Here is a 20560-nt window from a genome sequence, read left to right as displayed (position 1 = left end):
TTTTTTAATTATATATTTATTTTATCTAAATATATTATTTGATTCTTACTCTAATAATATAAAGTGCTTATATAAATATATTTAAAAAATATTTTAATTTTACTTCCATTTCTCAAACATAAAAATAAGTAGCCAATGAATCATAGTTCAAATGACATAATTTTTCTATACGCACTTAAGAAGTTGCGGGTTCGAATCTCCCTATTTTCAATAAAAAAAGATCATTATAATTTTAAGTAGTCTAATATTTATTAATATTGGATATATTTAATAAATAAAATGATAATTAATAAGACATGAATTCTATTTGTTCATAAAAAAAAGTTATGTATAAAAAAATCAAATTAATAATTGTATAATTATTTTATATATTTTATATTTTAATATGTATTTATTATTTGTAACTGATTTTTTGTGCACTTAGCATATGTGTTTAATTGTTTGTTTATTTATACTTATGTTGGCGCGTCCATGTGAGTGGTTCCGGAGTTAAGTAGGATCGGCGGTAAGAGGGTCCTGAATCTGATTCGGGAATTTGTAAATTGAAAAAAAATTGGAATGCAGAGTTAACCACTACAGTAGCTCCAGCTGCATAGCTGAACCACGTAAACCGTCAATTTCAACAAAACAAATCATAAACCCTCTTTCTGCCGATCGAGACGCTGCTCAAACCCTAATTCCCCAATTCCTCCAAAACCTCATATTCCAGTTATGTGGACCAATGTCTTCAAAATCGTATGTTTTCTTCCAATCCCTCTGAATTTTTTTTAATAATTATTTTTTGTCTACAGCTGTTTCCTTGCTATGGTCCGAAACAGAGAGTCATAGATGATGCTATGTGCTTTTCATTCTCTTCATTGCTGTTTTTGGATGAGTGAATAGCTTCATCTGGTGCTTTGATCCTGATTGGGTGGACAAGACCAAAGAGTGGCTTTTGGATCCTGCAAATAATTTATTTGCTCTGTCTTGTCAATTAGTGGCATTAATGCAGTTCTCAGCCCTGTCAACCTTTTTAATAAAAGGATTGCCCGAAATAATTGAGAATTTAAACTTGTTTCTTTAGTGGGAGAACGGTATCAGTATAGAAACTGAGAGTGAATGGTTATGGAGTGAAGCTTGAATTTTAGTTAGCTTTTGTTATAGACTAATATATATGTAATGATTTCTGCTTTGTTAATAATTGCTCATATTTCTTTATTTAAGTTTTCATGCTGTTGCAAATTTGTGCAGGGAGGTCTGCATCAACTATCATGGTTTCAGTTCCTCCCTAATGATCCTGATCCGTGCTTTCTACCTGATAAAAGGTTAAATTTGCATTGTTTCTCCATTTTGATTCATTTTGCTTCAATTTGCCCATAAGTTTTCTAATCTTTTATGTTTGTTTATCTTTTTACTATCACTAATGCTGTCTTGTGTTCGAACAGCAATAAAGTGGACCAGAAGGATGCTGCAATGTTAGCGGTGATTTCATCGCATCTTCAATTGCAGAAGGAAGGATTTCTCAGCGCATGGACTAATTCTTTTGTTGGACCTTGGGATCCATCTCAGGGTTTGCATAATCCTGGTAGAGATTGCTGACCGAATGGTTTTTGTAAAAATGTGCTATTTGTTATTTGCTTTGTGGGCATGAATGCAACTATCTACATGTTTTCTTTTTCTTTTTTTTTTTTTGGTACGTTATGTACCTGTTTTCTAATTATGCAAATATGTCCTTGATACCTTCTACATCAAACATGCAGATGAAAAGATTAAGCTTTGGCTTTTTATTCCGGGGCGTCACTCTTCAGTTATTGAGACTGCTCAGTCAGCAGTATCTGGATTGAGAGGTATCAATGCTACTAAACTTTGTTATGCTCACGTCTTTCCTTTAGAGGTAGTAGAATTGTAATTATATGCCCTAACATTTTCTAATTATTATATTTTTTTGGGTAAAAAAATATTCAATGAAGTTGTTGCTTCTGGGCTCTGGTTAGCTCCTGGGGATGTAGAAGAGGTTGCTGCTGCTCTCTCTCAGGCTTTGAGGAATTGTATAGAAAGGTTTGCGTCCCATCCCTTCAAAGTCAAATTATTCTTGATTAGTTCCTGCCATTTTATCTTATTTAATTTTGTAGGGCACTTAATGGGCTTTATTACATGAGATTTGGAGAAGTATTTTCAAAGTTTCATCATTTTCAAAGTGAAGAGCTATTTAGGTATGTTTTATCCACATTCATTCATTGTTGCATAAAATAACAAATTGAGGTGATAGGCTAAATAAATTATGCAGGTTAAGTGGAAATTGTATGTTCGTTCTCACTTTAGAACTTCGACTAGAATACCTGGCTTGTAATTGTAAAGCTACTTACCATATTGTGTTACCCCATGATATGACCTTTTGCTATAATTAGGTCTAAGATACTACAGTTACAATTTCATAATTTGAATTCGCTAATGCATGCTTGCATGTTTCTGATACATACAGGAAAGGACAACCTACAGTTGAGTTCGTCTTTGCTGCAACTGAGGAGGCAATCTTTGTACATGTCATAGTTTCCTCAAAGTATGGTGCTAAATATTTAGTTGGTCAAAAGTATTACCAAATCTTATGTTCAAATATTTAAATATTGTTTTCCGATTTTCCCTTCATACAGGCATATCCGAATGCTTTCCTCTGGTGATCTGGAAAAAGTATTGAAGCATTCTATGGAGGCGAAATATAGACTACCAGGTTGATATGATTTCTTTCTGAAGTTTATTATTTGTTTGAAGTAGTCAGAGTTACTATTCTCTGATCATTTTCTTTGATATGCTATATTAGCGGTGTTAAAATATTTTGGTTATGCTTGTGTTTTTTTCGGCCAGTGAAAAGAACAGTGGTAGTATTTTCAAACTTTATTTGGTATGGCATTTTATGTCATTACCTTCGCTAATTATCGCCAATGTTTCTTTTGAGATGTATCAGAAGTAGGTTAAGAGCTTTATTGTACTCTGTCTTGGAGATTTTGTTATGGATGCTCAAATGAATTTAAAGGGGTTTTGTCACTCACTCGGATAACTTTATTGAAAAAAATTCTTTTACTATAAAAAGGAGAGAATTAATTCATTATCTTTTCTATGTCAATTTTTTGTCACCCTCTATTTGTCACTGTCCAAATTTTTATTTACATTATTCTGTTCTGTTTTCAGTTGTCATACCATATTTTCATGCATTTGTTTTTTTTTTTTAAATATCGTAAAGGGTTAGATTAATACAGCTTCTGATGTTTAATTTCATCTTTATATCATCACGTGACAGTGATCGTTTCTCCTCATGGAATAAGAGGCAGCCTGGTTGGTAGTTCTCCAAGTGATCTTGTCAAGCAAAGTTATTTCAGGTCCTTACTCTGACCTTATGCATTTGCATTTGATATATGGTGAATTATGTATGATAGTATCCATACCTGAATTCCATTTTATATTTTTAATTTTCTTTTATAGCAGTTCCTCCAAGTTTAGGGCATCAAGTGGAATTATAGGTCTTCCAAATCATGTTTCCCAGGGTGTTGGTTGCCAGCTTAGGGGCCAGAATTGTTATGTTGAAGTAAGTCTTGGGTTCCCTCGCTTGGGAACTGACAAGGCGTTGCAGTCAAACAAGAATAGTGTCAGGAATTTATCCAAACTTCATGTTGCTGAATCTCCTGCTGCTGGGCGGAGTGATCATAAGGGTTCACCAGATCATTTGTCTGATTGTGAGAAAACATTTCTCTATCCTGCTGAGGCAGTTCTTGTGCCAGTTTTACAAACGTCCTTAGCAAGGTCATCTTTGAGAAGGTATTGTTATTTCTATGTGTATATGCTTGTGTATTTCTTATTTTATTTTCTACCTTTATTTGATTTGGAGGAAATGTGATTGTCCTTTTTTGTCTTTCAACAAAAATTCCTTTAGATTGAATAAAAATTGAGAGGAAATAGGGCAATAAAAGATACTCCACAAATTTAAGGGGCAGTCCGGTGCACAAGCATCCTGCATTAACGGAGGGTCCGGGGAAAAATTTTAAACAACAAAAGAAACAGATAAAACATTACTGGAGCAAAGTTGCTATTCCCTCTGGATATCTATTAGGCAAATCTCTTTGAGAAGTGCTTAACCTCATAAAGAAGCTAATTGCCTAACCTTGTTTCAAATTTAGCTTCTTAGAAACTCAGACAGATAGAAACTTAAGCATTATGCTCCAATCATGCTACCAAATAGCAGTGTAGATTGCATAGGATTAGAAAGGTGGATAGTGTGTGTTAGAGCACAGTTTCCGTACTCCATCTCCTTTGAATGGAGATACTGTTTTTGAGTTATTTCTTGTTTACAATTTGTAATATATATTGTCATTATGCTTGGCCTGTTGTATGACTTGTCTAAAAGAGCTGTGTGATTCTTTCAGATTTTGGCTGCAGAATTGGATGGGACCATCCCTACCTGGTTCCTCGTCCTTTATTCACTGGTTTGCTCTCTCTCTCTCTCTCTCTCTGCAGATGCTTCTTGCGTTTTTCCTGTTTTCTTTGATTAATTAGGTCAATTCTGAGCTCTATACCATGTTATGGCTTCTTTTTTGTTTTCTGCTGAATGCTGTATGTCTCTGGAATGAGGATAGGCTGGAATAGAAAGTTATATTGCTATTTTTGAGTTTTTTTTTTTGGGTCTTGAGTTTTCTGTTACAATGCATATCATGATGTTGCAGGGGCTGATTTTTCCTTAAAAAACAAAAAGAGTTGGATAAATTTTTCTCGTTTCTCAAGCTCTTCAAACTCTTAAATTTTCATTTGTCTTCTGCAGTGCTGCTAATGTGGATTCTATAGAAGATCCTTGGGCTGAAATCAATGGATCCCGCATGCAAAATAGTTATGACAGTAGTAGCAATAGCAATAGTAGCAGTATTAGTAGCATAAGTGCCAGCTCTAGCGATAGTGATTACAAAACTACAGGACCAAATGAACTGGAGGCGGATGCTGATTCTTTAACATGTAGACAGTCTGTGGTATCTTCTGGCGATCAGTTGGAAAGTGATGGCCCTAAGTTGGTATGTTCTTATTTGCCCTTTTTGAAAGTTATCTTTGATTTTGATATTTTTGACATAAGATTTATGATTACAGTGAAAGATAAATAATTGTAGTTTGAAGGATAATGATAAAAATGAAAATGAAAATAAAGCAACAGAGCAAAAATGGCAGCATCATTGACTCAAATGAGAGAAAGTTGCGCCAATTCCTCTACGTGTCTGCTATGGACTCCTGGAATGGACTGTGTTTTTCACACCAAATAGAAGCTAATTTGGTAATCTTATCCAAATTCTGCTGTTGGATTAATGAAACCTTTTAAATGAAAATGTTTAATCTTACCCTTTAGCAAAGTGCTCCAAATATTAACAGGTTTGCACATTGTGATGAAAACTTAGCCTGCTTTTTTTTAAAAAAATCAAAACCACAAAACGTAGTCACCGTTTTTCTCCATTTTATGCATGAATCTCTTAGTGTGGGCTGTGATGCTGCTATCTTGTCACAGATTAAAAGAAAGAAAAATGTATCCTTTGGTGCCTGTTATGAGTATGGGATAAACTATAAATAAATTCCAGTATAAATACTACGGCGATGCGTTTTTCATACAGTCGGTGGGCCAGTTAAGCATTTTCTCTGCAAAATAGTAACGCAGTGATGCTTAGAACATCATAAGTTGGCCACTTGTTTGATGATATCGATATCAAGGTGGCTTAATTATTGTTTTAATATGAATTGATAGAACTGCTTATTATACGTATTGAATTTAAATTATATTATTTGTTGAGAAGAATGATTGTGTCCTCACAAAGAAAGCAAAAAGTTAACAACCAAGTCTTTAGTGGATAATTCATGTAAGAAAGCATAAGCAAAATGCCAAAGGGATGCCATAAAGGAGTTATGAAACACTGTTTGACATTATTCAATATTCTGTGTATTATTATAGGCTTCTTGAGGAAGTAGTATTTTCAATTTTCCTCTTTGCTGATCCTTACTTCATGAAATGTGTGGTGTTATGATGGCTCTTATTTCTATGCAGGGTTCTAAGCGATCTCGAGCGGGGGTGACAGAATCATTAAGTACAGCTACAAATGTCCCTATGCAAGATGCTTACATGTCAGATTTTGGTTCCATGGAAGTTAACAATTCAGCCATCACAGGAGTAGGAAATGAGCCAATTGGGTCTTATTGGGACTGGGGTGATGATGATAGAGGAGTGGAAATGGATATTCAAGCCCTTCTTTCTGAGTTTGGTGATTTTGGTGACTTCTTTGAAAATGATGTTTTGCCTTTTGGAGAGGTATAGTGAGAATTCCTTCATTTGATGCACAAATTTTTCTTTTTAAAAGTCTGAGTTGTAAGAGCTGTTAATTGTGACTTCAATGTTTAGACATTCTGCAACACGCTCAAGCTCTTTTAAATAGTAAATTTTTTATTCAAATCATTACATTGTATACACTTGACCTATCATTATCTATTGCCATCTACTTGTTCAAATAGTTATATTTTTTTCTCTCGTCATTATTGTACAAAACCTGAACCTTCCTACTTTTATCTATTTTTGTATTTTTCAAGTCAAGGTTCGAGTATGACATTGTCCTTTGGTTAATTGCCTAACTTCTAAAATTTCCAATAATTACTGAGAATCTTATTTGTTAACACTAGCACATGGAGACTGCAAATTCAGAAGCTTCATTTTACATTCTAGCATTGTTTTCTCTTGCTTCTTGGTCTCTTATTGTGTTCAATTTTATGGCAAAAGCCCCCAGGAACTGCAGAATCTCAGGCACTTATGTTTTCTGCCCCGGATTGTGGAGATGTCAACAGCAGTCCTGTTGGAGTCATGGATGTTTCAGATCAAATGCTTTTGCCTGTTGGATTTCCTTCCTTTGAGAGTTTTGACCCACCTCCTCCAGCAGCCATGGAGGAATGCCTCAGCAAAAGTCAAGATAATTTGAACAATTCCATGTTATCGGGTCCAGTCAATCAAACACAATTGTCGTATACAAGGGAGTTTGATCATATAATGAAAACTGAAGCGATGATGACATTTGCTCCTGAATTTGGAGCTGTTGAGACTCCTTCGAGTGAGTTGTCCACAACATTATTCAAAAGCCCATATTTTCCAAAATCACGAAAAGCAGATAGTTCAAATTCTAGTACAAACAGTTACTTATATGGTGCAGCCCCGCCCTCTTCTCCCTGCATTGAAGGATCAGAAGGGAAGAATGGAATGGTTATCAATAGCAAAACATGTTCTGGAACACATGATGCAACTATGAATCTCCACTCAAAGAATTACTATACTTATATAGAGTCCAGGAAAGACATCAATGATAAAAAAACAGTTACATGTAAGAATGACAGCATTGTTAAATCTGACGGCATGGTATCACCTCCATTCTCAAACATAGGTCCTAATGCTGTAGCCAAGTCTGGCTTGAAGATGAATGAAGGAACACTTGAATCAGAACATTTGCTTCTATCCGCCAAAACTCTGTTGGCAACTGATGTTATGTGTGTTATGTTTCAAGCTTCGATGTGCAGGCTACGACACACGCTCTTATCTTCCAGCAACATCATGCCTCTTGGTTTCGGTAGGCCAACTGGGGTTGCATTTTTTAATCAGCTTCCTGGTGACCCGAGTACCACCACAGAAAACATATCGGGCAAGTATGAGGTGAAGAAGAAAGAAAACATACCTGTTAGAATTGCAGGTGATATTGAAGGAGGAATGCTTGATGGGCACTTCAATGCACCTGTTGGTGTCTGGCGCACTGTAGGAGTTTCGAAACCCATGAAACCTTCAAGTTCACCAAACATGGAAGTTGGTCCTTCTTATTCTCATAATTCATTCAGTGATGAAGGTCTCCTTTCTTACAGTCAACGGAAACCACTTCAGGAACTTCTTGATGGGATTGCATTGCTTGTCCAACAAGCTATTTCCTTTGTTGATTTGGCCTTGGATGTGGATTGTGGTGATGGTCCTTATGGTTTGCTCGCACTGCAAGAACAGTGGAGGCGTGGATTTTGTTGTGGTCCTTCAATGATCCATGCTGGCTGTGGGGGAACACTTGCTTCTTCCCATTCTCTTGACATTGCTGGTGTGGAGTTAGTGGATCCACTTTCTGCTGATGTAAGCTTTTACTGTATATATGACTCAAAATTGCACCTTTTGTTTCGTATCAATTTATGAAGAGTTGAACCATGCATGCCTCTCTTGCTAGGAAAAGAGGTTGGGTTTTTGTTTTGGTACTTATATGTAGTGCTAATGCTGAAATAAGCTAGCTTGTTAAAGTTATCCTTGTTCAGATGCAAAATCAAATTGATTTGAAATCCTTGATTTGGTGTGGAAAATGTGGATAATTGTTATCTATAACTGTCACTTTGACAAGAGCATGCACTTGGTAGTTATGGATTAGAAACTAACTAGATACATTGAATAATGTGTTTTGGTAGAAACTTTACATGGATTTTCTTGTAAATTGTGATTCTTTTAGGCACATAATTCAGAGCACATGTAGCATGTGTTTCATGTTAAAATGTGTTAGGGACTTTGGTAATATAGGATTCCTATTGCCCAGAGTCCTACGTCAAGTAGTATGGGGTGTTGGTTGTGGTTAAATAGAGTTGTTCTCCCCCTTATCAGTTATCTTTCGAAGGTGTGGTTCCCCGTTTTCCTTATGTGCTTGTGCTTTGCACATAACTGTGACCTGCTTTCCTATCTAATCTTGGATACCACCCAGCCTAGTTTTTTTTTCCCTGTACATCACACTTTCATGCTGTCTTTTCAATATTATGGTTTCTCCAACTTGTTTAGCAAATAAGCAACGTCCATGTCATGGATATGTTTTGAAATTTTGTTTTGCAGCTCCAAATGCCTTATTATCTATGCTGAGGGGCAATTTAAAGTTTGGCTGAGAAAAAACAATAGCCTTTCCCCACTTTGTTCTTGTTTACCAAACAAGCACTCTGTCTTTGATGTGAGGACTTTATTTTTGATAAGATGCAAATTCCTTTTTGGTAGTCTTTTGGGGATATTTAAGTTTGGTTAATGAGTATCTTGCACCGAATGATGCTGTAGATGGTTTCTATTTTGGTTTATATACTTATGTTGTCAATGTTTATGAACTTCCAGGTTCATGCATCTACTGTGATCAGTTTACTGCAGTCTGACATGAAAACAGCTTTGAAATCTGTATTTCCGCATTTGGAAGGGCCACTTTCTGTGACTGATTGGTGCAAAGGACGCAATCAATCAGTTGACACTGGATGTATACTTGATGGGGTTTCTGCTGAGTCTGGCATTAGTGAATGTAGGGATTCCTCAGAACCAATGAGTCCATCCCAGTCATCTATTGGTGGATCATCCAGTATTAAGGGTAAGAGTTTTCTTTTACGAGTGCTGGAAGTTTTTTCTTTCATCATGCTGATAGAGTTTGATTGTATGTGCAGTTTCCAACATGATTGATGGTGCTAAGGTGGAGGAGAATTCTCAAAGGAGATCTGGCCAAGATATGTGCAGTTCAGAGTCAGAGCAGCAGCCTTGTCCACGGCTAAAGCCTACCATCATTGCTCTTCCATTTCCTTCATTACTTGTAGGGTATGTGTATAGTTTATCATTTATGTTTGAAGAAAACAATGTTTGGCATGTAGAACTCGGAAGTTTGGAATGTAGTTAACCACTCATGCAAATTTGTCCAATAGGTATCAAGACGATTGGCTGAAGACGTCAGCAAACTGCCTGCAGCACTGGGAAAAGGCTCCTCTCGAACCCTATGGTCTTCCAAAACCTGTAAGTTTATAATATCCGATTGCTACTGTAATGAGTGCAACCTTGCTGAGTTTCATATATCCTCATTTATCTTGAAGGTAAAGAGTTGAATAACCATGCTTTTCTGTCATTAACAATCTCTCCCTCCCAGAAATTTATCTACGAGCTTATTCTTTCATGAGATATGGTTCATGTGTGTTATTAGAACTTGTGTTCAAGTGGTATATATTTTGATCCTTGTTACTCATTATTCTAATTGAAACTTCATATTAGGTAGGCATGCTTGTGAAATATCCATGCTTCTTTGAGGGGGCATGTTAGAGTTATAATAAAAGCTATTCATGGTCCTACATCTAACCATCAAAAAGATTAAGCAATTTGGTGTCATTCATTACCTCTCCCAGAAGTTTAAGCTATTATGTATAGGCTAATAAATGTTTTATATCTATCAAACCCATTATGGAAGACTTTTAGCTTGAGGCTCGCATGAACTTGATCATTATATTTTCTTAATTAGAAGCATTGGGACACCATGCATTGAACTCTCGGCCACTTTATTATAGAGGGTCTGATGTGTTATTAGACATCTATTCTGTCCAAAATCCTTACACTGTTAAACGAAGGTTGATTAATATTTATATATAAAAAATATCTGTTAATCCCATTAATCCCATATTATCATTAAATTGATTGTTGGTTGCAGCTTACCTATCATGTTGTATGTCCTGACATTGATCCACTTACCTCTGCTGCTGCTGATTTTTTCCAACAACTAGGAACAGGTGAGCAATATGCTTCAAGTTGAGACTGTTTGATAATCACTACTGAGCACATGCTTGAAACAAATAATTCTTTATGGTCTAGCAATTGCATTTGTATTTATGGCCTATTACATATTTCGAAATATGCAAGAGGCTACTAGGATTATGATAAAGACATTGGTTTGTATGCGATACTTAAAGTCCCACGTCAAGTAGTTTGGGATGCTTGGTGTTGTATGAAAGGAAGTGCTTCTCCTATGTTAATAGCTAGCTTATAAGAACCGAGGAAATCGGGTAACCATACCCTTAAAAGCTTGCTATTAATAGGGACAAAATAGAACACCAAGCGTACGATACTACACAATAAGGGACTTTGGGCTTCCCATACTGTGTCTTGGGATAGAATTATCTTTCTTGAATGGAAATAGCAAGTGGTACGTGAGGTACTTAGAGAAGTCTATGTTTCTGAACATCAATGAGTCTTACTAATTGAATGTAACAGTAGTGCTATGCTGTGTTAGTAGAATGCTTTAAGATTTCCATGCTCTATGATTGCTGATTTAAGTTTCATCTAATTTTGTCCATTCACTCTTACCGTTGAATTGTTTATCAATCTTATTTTTTATATTCTCTTTCAGTGTATGAGACATGCAAGCTAGGTACTCATTCACCTCAAGGCTTGGGGAATCAGATGGAGATAGAGTCGGGGAAGTTGTCATCTTGCGGTTTTGTTTTACTAGATTGCCCCCAATCTATGAAGATTGAGAGCAGCAATGCATCTCTTGTTGGTTCAATAAGTGATTACTTTTTATCTTTATCTAATGGTTGGGACCTGACAAGCTATCTCAAATCTCTTTCAAAGGCACTTAGAGCTTTGAAACTTGGTTCTTGCTTCTCCTCAAACCCCAGTGAAGGAAGTAACAGTTCATGTATGGTGAGTGGCTAGTTTGGCTTGATTATGTAGATTCAATGGTTATTACAAGTCCCTTGGCGTTAAGTATATCAAACATCAAACTTTTTGGCGAGGTTTTAATTGCCAAATTGTTGATTGGTTGTATTGTTTAAGTTACTGATACCATTATACGATTCATATAAGAAAATAACTTTCTCATAGTATATTTTTTCTCCATTCTGCCTCTCAGTAGATATTTCTATGTCTCTAGATGTATTTAATCTCATCTATTTTTATTTGTGTTATATTTAGGTAATCTATGTGGTGTGCCCTTTTCCTGATCCTTCTGCAGTCTTGCAAACTGTAATTGAATCTTCTGTTGCCATCGGTTCAGTTATCCAACAATCAGACAGAGAGAGAAGATCAGTGTTGCATAGTCAAGTTTCGAAGGCATTAAATGTCTCGGCAACTGTTGATGAAACTTCGGCTTCTAACATTCTTGTGCTTTCTGGATTTAGTATTCCCAAATTGGTCTTACAGATAGTTACAGTTGATGCTATCTTCAGAGTCACAAGTCCATCAGTTAGTGAGCTTGTCAGTTTGAAAGAGACCGCTTTTACTGTATACAGCAAGGCTCGTCGAATTTCAAGGGGAGTTTCTAGTGATTTTTCTCAATCAGCATTTTCGAGTAGATCTCACTCTGTCTTAACTCAAATGCCTTCTCCTATCTCTGGCATGTGGAAAGACTGTGTTGGTCCTCGAATGACAGGACATTCTATCCCAAGAGAGGGTGACATTGATGCTAGCTTGAGGACTGGTACATGGGATAATTCTTGGCAACCAACTAGGACTGGGGGGTTGAGCTGTGACCCAAGTAGATCTGGAGGCCATTTTCTTCAAGATGAGACTCGTTATATGTTTGAACCCCTTTTTATTCTTGCAGAACCAGGTTCTGTGGAACATGGTGTTTCTGCTGTTGGTAGCCCCAATTCAGATTCTTCAAAAACAATGGCAGATGATGGTAGTGGCAATTATATGCAAAATACTACAGGAAGTGCAGATTCTGCTTCAAGCATTGATGGATCTGGATCTGATCAAAAGACCCTTCCTAGCCTACATTGTTGCTATGGATGGACAGAAGACTGGCGTTGGCTTGTATGCATATGGACAGATTCAAGGGGAGAATTGCTTGACAGCAACATTTTCCCCTTCGGTGGGATTAGTGGTAGGCAAGACACCAAGGGTTTGCAGTGCCTGTTTGTTCAAGTTCTTCAGCAAGGTTGTCTGATACTTCAATCTTGTGATACTGGCCTTGCAAAGCCTCGAGATTTTGTCATAGCTCGCATTGGAGGTTTCTTTGAGCTTGAGTACCTAGGTAAGATTCTTATCTCTTCGTCTGCCATTTTTGGTAGTGCATATATAGATTTTAGGCCTTATGAGCCAATGTCAAAAGAGTACAAGGTTTCTTGAAGGAATTATAAAGATACACGGATGTACTTGACTTCTAAAATTAGCTTGTGTGTTTTCTAAATGGACACAAGGAACAGCCTAGCATTTTGTATTCTTTAATATTACTTTATAATTGGTTATTGGGGAATTGACAGGCCATAGGTCTTGCTATGAATAAATTTTTTTACCATAATTTGTGGCTGTATGTGACAAGCATGTGTTGTTAATATTATGAACCACATCAGGAGGTTTAAGCTGTCAGGTAGTGGAATGTGAGTGATTTTATATCAACACCCTCACGCAAGAAGCCATTGGGCTTGAAATGTGAACAATGCATAGGACCATCCACCTCTTTATTTTCTTAGATTTCAAAATTTATTAAGGAGATTGGGGCAACATTTAATAAATTATGAACCATTTGGACATATGCTGTCATATATGTTCTCTCCTAAATGGTTAAGCTGTTGGTATAGAAACATGAATGATTTTACATCCAACAGCAAGCATACGTTTGCATACAATTATAAATTGAAAATTGTAGTCATAATTCTAACTATATGAGACTATATGAGATAGAGTGGTCAATTGATGCTAAATATTGCTGATTGGAGTTGTTCACTTTCATATGACTAGCTTTATTTATGCATTGTTATTTTGTTATTTTTCCAGAGTGGCAGAAAGCGATTTATTCAGTTGTTGGATCTGAGATGAAGAAATGGCCCATGCAACTGCGGAAATCTATGTCTGATGGGTTGTCTGCAACTAGTAATGGTTCTTCTTTGCAACAACCAGAGATGAGTATGATCCCAGAAAGAGCTCTTCCATCCTCACCTAGCCCTTTGTATAGCCCTCATGCCAAACCCACTGGTTTTATGAAAGGCAGTTTAGGGCAACCTGCAGCAAGAAAGCAGCTTATGGCTGGACATATGGTTGACAATTCTAGGGGTTTGCTTCATTGGGCACAGAGCATCAGTTTTGTATCTGTTTCTATGGACCATACATTACAACTTGTTCTCCCTGCTGATTCATCTCCTGGTTAGTTATCTTTACTACTGTAGCTTTCATTTCTGTATTTTCTCGTTTCACTAAATTATGAGGGGCAAATTCAGAGTCTAATCCAGGTCTGTTTTGCATTGCCCAAGATCTGTTTTCTTATGGAACAACTTGTTTAGCATCTTTGGTGATTGTTGGGGGTGTCTGGAGCCCTAGACCAATTATTTTTTATTAGGCTTGTTGGGTTTGGTAGTAGAAAAAAGGCAAAAATTTTGTGGCAATCTGCAGTTTTTGCCATTTCTGTATGCAGTTTTTTCGCAAAACCAACAAGACTTTATTTAATGCTTGGCACCATTTGCTTGAAAAATCCGATGGCTTGTAGCCAAGAAACTGATACCTTTGACCTAATTTATATCAATGACTATTTTCCAATAGTTGCACCCAGACTCTGAAATCCACCATCCTTTAAAGACTGGGTTATATAATTGCATTATACTGATGGTGATTATTATAATGATGAACTTCATTATTCTTAGCCTAGGCTTCCTCAATATTGTTATAGATGTGCCTTAATAGCAGAAGGGACTGAGCTGTTACCAAGGAAATCAAACTGGGTCCCGAATTTCAAATTTTTTGGTTCTAATTCATATTTATGTTGTTTATTTTTTTATTTTTAAGCAAATTTCATCTTAGTTGAGTGAGTGAGCTGCATGGGTCGAGTCACTACATAACTTCTGCTCATAACGAAATCCAAGTTATCCAATAGCCTAACCAACTATGCCATGTGGATAGTGAGCTGGAACAGCTCATTCACTCAATTACCCTAAGGTCCTCTAGAAAAAAAAGTCAAAACAGGAAACAGAATTTTATTGCTTGTTTTTTTATTTTTTGCCATAAAATCCTGAACAAAAAACAGAAAGTGAAAATGTAAACCAAACAGACCTAAGGTGGCAATATGCAATAAGATTTGCCTCCTTTTTCTTCTTCTTTTTTTTTTTTGTGTGGCTCAACTAAAAGTTGTGTGTGATGTTTATTTTAGGTTATATAGAAGGTTTCACGCCAGTGAAGTCTCTTGGCTCAGCATCTTCTGCGTACATTCTGATTCCTTCTCCCAGTATGCGGTTCCTCCCTCCGACAACTCTTCAACTACCGACGTGTCTCACTGCAGAATCTCCACCATTAGCTCATCTGCTTCACAGCAAAGGATCTGCTCTTCCACTCTCCACCGGGTTTGTCGTTTCAAAAGCAGTACCTTCCATGAGGAAGGACTATAGAAGCAACCTGAAAGAAGAGTGGCCTTCAGTACTTTCAGTGAGCCTCATTGATTACTATGGAGGTACTAATATTCCCCAAGAGAAGATTCTCCGAGGGATTAACAAGCAAGGTGGCAGGATTCCAAGTTGGGAAGCGAAAGATTTCGAAATTGAGACCCACTTGGTTTTGGAGTCTCTTGCAGCCGAGCTTCATGCCTTGTCGTGGATGACTGTGAGCCCCACATACTTGGAACGACGAACAGCACTTCCATTCCACTGTGACATGGTTCTAAGATTAAGAAGACTTCTACACTTTGCTGATAAAGAGCTATCTAAACAATCAGAGAAATCCTAACTACAGGTTATATATCAAAAGAACCCCTTGCCTCACTGGTTTGAGAAGAAAGAGCGCCAAGCTGGGTGAGTAGACTGTATCATAATATATTCACTGTGATTTTATGTAAAGTTGTGTAAAGCCTGCTAATGTTTTCAAATTTCAAGGAAGAAATAGATTTAGCAAATTTAGGTGAGAGTGAAGATTGTTCAGAATGTACATGAGCTTTTTTAACCCAGATAAGATTAGCTTGATTCATAGAAGCTGTTGATTGTAGCATAGTCATAGTTCTCTCCTCGAGTGTAGGGTTGCTGGAATTAGATTACCTTTTGTAACTATTTTATTTTATTTTTGGTTAGACAATAATGTAGCGATGACGGTTTCATGGTTAATTTTGATTTCCTGGTTGATTAATTTTTGGGCTAACTATGTGACGAAGCCATCTTCTATTTCTCGTTTTTAACGTCGCTTGCCTGTAATTTAAGTTCTTCGAAATATCCCTGGATTTTCTCAGCGGGTCGAATTTAGGTTCTTTAGTATCGTTTCTAATGCGTTTTTATCTTTACCTAGAATGAGACCCGTTCAATGCGCGAACGGTAAATTAATGATAGTATATATTAAATATTAAAAATGACTATGTTTTATAAAATTAAATTAAATATATGTAAACTAAAATTAAATTTTAAAAATGTTGTGTAAATTAATTTGTAATACAAAAAATTTGAATATTGAAGTATAAAGTGACTATTTTATTTGGTGGTTTTATTTAGTCTATACAAATTATTTGCATCTTCTATTTTTAAATTTTTTATAGTATAGATTTTTCTTTCTTATAACAAATATTTGAATTTATTTATTATATTTTTCTTCACAATTATATGAAAATGTGTTCCCTACGGTGTTAGTAAATCACAGTTAATAATTAATTAAAAAGGAACAATAAATAGTATATTAAAATAAATATAATTTTAATGATATTAAAATACAATTATATATAAAGTATTATAAATAATATAAAAAGTATAAAAAACGAAAATAATTAAAGTATTTTTTTTGTAATTTCAATTTAAAAATACAATAAATATGTTTGCTTTGTACTTTTTCATCCAATATAATCATTTTTAATTTCTAAGCAAAGAGATTCTTCTTCATTTGTGGGTATTAATGTTTTCTATAGACGAACCACACAAACTTTAATAAACTAATTGTCTGTTTGTTTGGTGATATTGTCAAAAAAATAATGCTCCATTGAGTAAGTTTGAGATGTTGTGTAGTGCGAAAATAAATTTCTTATATTAAATTTGTTATTATCTGAAGAAATAGTAATAAGAGACTTATATAAGTAGTTCAAATAGTATAAAATTTGAATATTTGTAACGTAAAATTTATTATGATTAATAGATTATTATAGCATTTGTAATATGGATATTTATTAAGAATAGATTGTTTATAACGGTAAGATATAATAAATATAGGAATATGAATTCTTGTAGGTTACAAATTTAGTTAGACACTATTAATTTCTAATTATTGTCATTGATAATTTTGCAGTCTAATTTGCATATATTTTTATTACTTGTATATATATTTTTTAGTTAATTTGGCAAGATTTAAGTGGTTGATTCTAAAATTTTGCTAAGTAAATGATGCTGCTGACATGACGTTAATAAAAGAAGAGAAACGGCTTAAAAGTAATATGAACAAACTTATGTATCTAATTTTATATATTAAGAATAGATTAATGAATTTGAATTCTCGTATATGAAATGATACCATATGGTAAAGAAATAAAGAATTGATATTTTTCCTATCTATATATGAATAATTTAGAAAATAATGTTAAAATGATGGGAAAGAAAAGAAGTAAATGTATGTTCTTCTTCTCTCTCTTATTTTGGTATTACAAAATAAAAATAAAGAAATAAATAAGTAAATATTTTATTTATGTTTTATTTTAATTAATAATTATTATATATGTTGTATTATTTTGATTTATTATTTAAAAAAATATATTTAATATTATTTTAAGAGTAAACATATTTAAAATAATAAAAAAATAAATTTTATTGATATTTTTCTAATAAAAAATTTTTAAAAATATTTTTATATTTTGTGGATATATCAGATCCGATAATTTTAATGTATATTGGATCGGAATTTTGGCCATATCTAATCCGATCCGATCTGCGTTCACCCCTATCGTTTGTGATAGTAAATTTATTTCATCTACTTAAATACATTTTGCTGTAATAATTTATATTTGAATTCAATTAGTTTTCATCCAAAATATTTTTATTTAGTATTGTTTGAGTTCTTCAAGATACATTTTCTTAATTTTGCCAAAGAATATATAGTATAACACATTGCATAGATGAATTAAAAGTCATTATATTTGTTTTGCATAGTGAAATTTAATCATTTTTCCTTTAAAGAGGAACTTTTTTCGAAGAATTATTTTCATAATATCTATGTGCAAATTATTAATAAAAGTACTCTTTTAGAAAAATAATTAGCTTGTCTATCTATCGTCAATTGTAGCAATCGGTGAGGAAACGATTTCATGTTTTGTGAATTATTAGTCAAGGTTAATAATTTTTTCTATAAAAAACTTTTTAGCTAAAATATCTATGTCCAAATTTGTAATGGGAATATTTTTAGAAAGAAATTCTCATTTGAGAAAATGATTAGCTTGACTATTGTAAACAATGACCATTGGGCTAATAAATGATCTCACATTTTGTTAATTATGAGATCTATATGTGGATAAATGACCGAGACATTGAATAGTTAGCAAATATAAAACTACATTCAAATATATTTTTTTCCCTTTTTTTTTCCCTGCTAATGACTTGGGATGCATTAGTCATTATCATTCTGATAAAAAAACATGGCACGCTAAAAGTAACAAAATGATTTCTTATGCTATCTTATTTGTAAGGATCGGATGTAATGCATTAGAAGTTAGAATTAATGAAATTCTTGTTTTTAATTTAAATTGTTTATTAAATCCAATATAATACAAAGGTTCATAGTACTTTACTATTATTATTGATGAGCACATTTACACAGGTATGGTTGTTGGGGTATTTGTTATACCTATGGCACATGGTTTGCTGTGGACGAAGGACTAAAAGCTTTGGGAAGGAATTACCATAATAGTCCTTCATTGCGCAAAGCTTGTGAATTTTTGTTGTCGAAACTACTTCCTAGTGGTAGTTGGGGTGAAAGTTACTTGTCAAGTCAAAACAAGGTTATGCCTTAATAAATTTGATTTTGCTCTTAATTTTGCACAATACTAAGAAATTCAAGAATATCATTTTGTTTTGATGTAACTTTAGATGCTCGATTTCCTTCATTCAGGTATATACAAATTTTAGGGTTGTCAAACAGATTAGTCCGGCTCATTTAAGTTTGGCCTGTTGAGCCTGTGGGTTAAATGAACTAGATCGTTTAAGCTTAGTTCATTCGCGGCCATAATTTTTCAATTTGGATCGTTTATGGTCAGTCCGATGGATTAAACATGTCAATCCGTTTATCATTTTATTTTATTTTTTAAAAAATATTTTGATAAAAATATCACTTTTAGGTTAAAAACCTTTAAAAAATAATATTTTTTTAGTTGATGAGTCAGATTTTCGGGTCAGATAGAGAAATATCGACTAAAAGTGCTACTTTCTTTTGAAAATATGTAAAAAAAAAATAAACGAACCATTCATTTAGTTCGCAAGCTAACTCGTTTAACCAAAATTTAAACAGACTTAATTTTAAAGGCAAAGTCCGCCAATTTAAATGAGTAAACGGACAAACTTAATTCAAACTTCATGGGCTTTGTTGTCACTTATCGGAGCAGGACAGGTTAGAATTTTTGAATTTGATAATTTTTTATTTTGATATAATTAAAAGAAACACTACCACTATTAGTATTAACATACGATAGATATTATTATGAAGATTTTACAATTATTTTTATATAAAGATGTTTTTTTTTATTATTATTAGATCATGAATTGTATGATTTAATTTTAATGTGTTATAAAAATTTTATTTTTTTTAAAGTGTAACTAAACAAACAAAATACACTTTTATCACAAAAATCTTCATAAAATTAATACTTTTAGCATCTTCATTTAAATATGTCTTAACATATTAGTCCTTCAAACATACATACGACAAATAAGTTAATAAATTACTACAAATTATTGGGAAACTTCTAAAAGATCCTTGTCAAATTAGAAATGACTACTATTACCTAACAACATCTTACAATTTTCAGATAATTAATTGTTTCTCAAAAAGAAGAACGAATGAAGAAAACAATATACAATATATCGTATACAGGGAGATATATATGTTATATTTATAAATGATGAGATAACTGTGATGTGAGAGAATGAATATCTTTTTATTTTTCTGTATTTTTTCCGAATTAAGTTTAGATGCAAAGAATGTAAATTGTGCTAATCATTGGAATTTTGCTGTAAAAACTAAAAAGGCTGAGATAGATGCTACACCCATACACAAAGGAATAAAGTTAATACAATTCCCAAATGGAAGATGGAGATTTTCCACAGCCGGTAATTCTTCCATATTAATCATATCTTAGCATTTAGCAAAGGGGTTCTATAATCAACATATTTATAACTTTTACTAATTTCTAATCCAATTTCCAGGACGCAACAGGAGTGTTTTTCAGAAACTGTCATAAACTATGCATCACATCGTAACATATTTCCTATATGGGCTCTTAGAGAGTATTGGCGCAGAGTGTTGCATGCATGATAATGTAAGCATAATTCATAAGAATATTTTCAATTTTCTCTTATTAATTCCATAGTCAATTTACAAATGGTAAACATGTATCAGTTATAATGTAAACCTTGTATTTGATTATTTCCAATGTCCAATGTAATATTAGTTCTTACTCATGCTTTACCTATCCTACATTACATTGATGATAATACATATATTGCTCTTTTTTAACACTTTATATAAATAAATGGAAAATGAGCAAGTGTAAGACAGTTATGTTGATTTAAAAAGTGAAATGAAACATAATTCACAATTCAATATCTTGACTAGGTAGCCAAAGATGCATATTGC

General features: G+C 34.0%; 1 protein-coding gene across 4 annotated transcripts; it reads left to right on the top strand.

Moving 5' to 3' along the window:
• The first annotated feature begins 414 nt into the window (after positions 1-414).
• On the top strand, positions 415-15874 carry LOC112789773 (mediator of RNA polymerase II transcription subunit 13). 4 transcript variants are annotated; one of them, XM_025831823.3, is made up of 22 exons: positions 415-735; positions 1231-1304; positions 1425-1564; positions 1740-1826; positions 1950-2037; positions 2112-2192; positions 2462-2539; positions 2631-2707; positions 3275-3353; positions 3460-3789; positions 4395-4454; positions 4787-5030; positions 6044-6304; positions 6767-8140; positions 9143-9386; positions 9460-9607; positions 9712-9799; positions 10482-10560; positions 11178-11473; positions 11744-12806; positions 13550-13915; positions 14913-15874. In XM_025831823.3, exons 1-22 carry the CDS (start codon positions 712-714, stop codon positions 15479-15481), a joined length of 5850 nt encoding a protein of 1949 aa, XP_025687608.1. In that variant the 5' UTR covers positions 415-711; the 3' UTR covers positions 15482-15874. The 4 variants fall into 4 exon arrangements, with proteins under 4 accessions (XP_025687608.1, XP_025687603.1, XP_072091365.1 ...); XM_025831818.3 differs by having other exon boundaries at positions 417-735; positions 3457-3789; XM_072235264.1 differs by having other exon boundaries at positions 423-708; positions 792-1304.
• Positions 15875-20560: the final 4686 nt, after the last annotated feature.

This window comes from Arachis hypogaea, chromosome 1 (assembly GCF_003086295.3).
Source record: "Arachis hypogaea cultivar Tifrunner chromosome 1, arahy.Tifrunner.gnm2.J5K5, whole genome shotgun sequence".
NCBI lineage: Eukaryota > Viridiplantae > Streptophyta > Magnoliopsida > Fabales > Fabaceae > Arachis > Arachis hypogaea.
This window is presented reverse-complemented; position numbering and strand designations above follow the sequence as displayed.

Bases quoted from the DNA above. Each gene is read 5' to 3' on its own strand.
- LOC112789773 (XM_072235259.1), top strand. From the start codon at position 1,159: ATGATTTCTGCTTTGTTAATAATTGCTCATATTTCTTTATTTAAGTTT. The intron at 2,038-2,111 runs GTTTGCGTCCCA...TTAATTTTGTAG, and splicing joins TTGAGGAATTGTATAGAAAG to GGCACTTAATGGGCTTTATT. The intron at 9,387-9,459 runs GTAAGAGTTTTC...TTGTATGTGCAG, and splicing joins TGGATCATCCAGTATTAAGG to TTTCCAACATGATTGATGGT.